Source organism: Arachis ipaensis, chromosome B03, assembly GCF_000816755.2.
Source record: "Arachis ipaensis cultivar K30076 chromosome B03, Araip1.1, whole genome shotgun sequence".
NCBI classification, from domain to species: domain Eukaryota; kingdom Viridiplantae; phylum Streptophyta; class Magnoliopsida; order Fabales; family Fabaceae; genus Arachis; species Arachis ipaensis.
Window position 1 is genome coordinate 18,352,828 of NC_029787.2, and position 3,161 is coordinate 18,355,988.

The 3,161-nt window shown below is 28.2% G+C and overlaps 1 protein-coding gene across 1 annotated transcript; it reads left to right on the forward strand.

Moving 5' to 3' along the window:
• Positions 1,669-2,891, forward strand: LOC110269588 (probable terpene synthase 2). Its single transcript, XM_021117535.1, has 3 exons — positions 1,669-2,060; positions 2,333-2,551; positions 2,707-2,891. The coding sequence occupies exons 1-3, from the start codon at positions 1,756-1,758 to the stop codon at positions 2,864-2,866; spliced, it is 684 nt and encodes a 227-aa protein (XP_020973194.1). The 5' UTR covers positions 1,669-1,755; the 3' UTR covers positions 2,867-2,891.

Consider the following 3,161-nt stretch of genomic DNA (forward strand, 5'->3'; position numbering starts at 1 on the left):
TCATTATACTTTTTATTGAATTTTTTATAATAAATTTTTTAATTAATAATTTTAACTTGTATCATTAGAACACGTGTTAGCTAAATCCAAAACTTTATTATTGCCTCTTGTGTTTATTTGTATCTATTTTAATACTATTCAAGCCATAGTTACAATAAATACTTATATTAATTAATAGTGTAATATATGGATTTTCCCTTGCTAAGTTGACACCTTTTTCAATAAAGTGCATTTTCCCCTTGCTAAGTTGACAGAAAATTAAATTAAAATTTAAAAAAGTGGATTTACAATACATAAAGCAGTAAAGGAGGATTGTACTTTTTTTTATGGAATTTAAACCGCAATGTCAATCAACATTTTTAAGATTTGGTTATAAATGATTCGAATGTTCATTTTTTTTTTAAATCTTTACCTCTACAATTCTTTTTTATCATTTAACTCATTAATACCACATTTGTTTGCTTCAATGTATTTATTTTGATACTGAAATATGAAACATCTGCTAATTTTACAAAAAAAAATGGATAATCACCATATGTCATAAGATTTTGCACTTCTTTAAAAGAAAAGACAATAAAGATTATATGTTTCTTTCACAAAATACGCTGCAAGAGAAAAAGAAAAGAAATGTTCTAAGTTCATTTTTCTTTGAATGCGACAATAAAAATGTGTACAAAAAAAAACATTAATAACAACAATCATACATGATATTTTTTTTAAAAAAATCTGTTAAAAATATTGAGTTATATTTTCAGAACTCATCATCACACCATCATCACTTCTTGCCTTAGGCATGTTATTGATTTTAACCATATAATTTTGATTTTGTTAGGTAATCATATCTAATTGATACCCAAAAATAATTTATTTTAAACATGGACAGCCTATTCTATCACGCAACCATTGAATTGATACCAACTCATCAATCATCAAATTGTTTCTTTTGTAGAATAACCATTCTCGACTGGTACCATATTTATTTTTTTATGGGACAATCATATCCAACTGGTACCCGTAAATAGCCTATTCTATCAGGTACCCATAATCGACTGGTACCCATCTTGTTTTTCAATTCTTTATGGGCAACCAAACCCAACTAGTACCCATCTTATTTGTTCAATTTCTTGTGGGACAACCATACCTGATTGGTACACATCTTGTTTTTTCTTCCCTTGTGGAGTGACCATATCCAATTGGTATCTACTGTCGTTTTGGGACAACTGAATTCAAACAGTACCTATTGTTTTTTTATTCGAAGGTTATCTTGCTACTGCCCATCTTGCTTAACAGTTTTTATCACATCGCGTTTTATCTTCATTATGAGGCAACTATATTTAGAAAGTACTATTACGTGGGGCAATCGCATTAAATCGATACCCATTGCATTTTATTATCTAATCATACATATTAATTTTATATATCATGGGATAACTGTACCGATCCGGTTCCCATTATATTTCACTTTTAAAAATTTTCAGTCATCTGTTATATATTTATATTTCTTTCAAACTGCACCAGGACAGTACCAATCATGTATTTTTAATAGTACTCAATACGTTCTTCAAGAACAAATTTAGATAAACTTCTTTGCCTTTTTAATTTTTATAAATAAAAATGTAAAAGAGGGAATCTATTAAATTATCAATTATAGATTCACATTAGTTAGTATATGTGAGTTATACACATGTTTTCAACAAATTCAAGAATAAAAAGAGAGAATTCGATGAAATAATTGTTGTTCAAGATGTTCAAGGAATGTGGAGCTTGTATGAAGCTGCACAATTAAGGGTTCATGGAGAAGATATATTAGAGGAAGCACATGAATTCACATACAATAAACTTAAGTCCATTATCAATCAATTGAGTCCATCTCTTGCTGACCAAATCAATCAAAGCTTAGGGTTGCCTCTTCACAAGACATTTTCAAGGATACGAGCAAGGTCATATATGTCATTTTACAAAGAAAATCCTTCCCATGACAAAGTTCTTCTCGCTCTTGCGAAATTAGATTTCAATATGCTACAAAGTCTACATCAAAAAGAAATTGGTAATATCACCAGGTAAATCGTGTTATCACTCACAAGTTTATTGAAATAAAAGAAGAAGTATTTTTAGTTTTTATTTATAAAATGTACTAATGCTCGATACATTTGGATAGAGCTTCGTTAAAACCTTTCACAGAAAACCCAAAGGGAAAAAAAAAAACAAAAGAGGAAATACAAGCCAAAATTAACTAAAGCACATGTTCTAAAAACAGAACATAAAGATTCAACATCTAGGTGCATTTTATTTGTATATTGACTTGTATTGGTATTATTATTTCATTCATCAGGTGGTGCAAAAATGCAGGTTTTGCGACAAAGGTTACTTATGCTAGAGATAGGGTGGTTGAGTTATTCTTCTGGGTAGTATGCATATCCTCTGAGTCAAAATATAGTACATGGAGATTGATATTAGGCAAATTGCTTGAATGTATATGTCTTCTTGATGATACTTATGATGTCTTTGGCACATTTGAAGAGCTTCAACTCTTGACTGAGGCAATCAAAAGGTTCATTTGATCTCTATTCTCTTTAACCACCAATTTTGTATTATTTATCTCAATTTGAAAATGAAAACAAATATATATATTAAGATTAGCCAATCTCATTATTAATTATTTCACACAAACATAAAGTTTATTTATTTATTTTCTATTTGCATCAGATGGGATATTAATTACATTGCTTCTCTACCAGAGTGCTTCACAGTGGTTTTTAATGCATTTGTAGAAGAATTATTTGTTGATATAGTGTCACTTACTACAGAGAGTGGAAGATCAAGCTTGGTGTTGGAAAATGTTAAACAAGCTGTAGGCTCTACTTAATTATTTCATTAATTTAAATAATTACATATTATTATTATTATTATTATTATTATTATTATTATTATTATCTCAAAAAATAAAAAACCATAAAAATCACAAAAGTAATTTTATTTCTTTTACATCAATATCTAATAAAAAAATAAGAAAAGAAAAACATAAGCAACATTAGAGATAAGATCTTTTCTAAGAAGAAGCGGACGCAAACAGATCTTAAAAATATAAACTGAAGCATGTACAAAAGATTTTTTAGTTTGTGTTGATTGAACTATATTTTAATTTCTCTATAAATATCAAA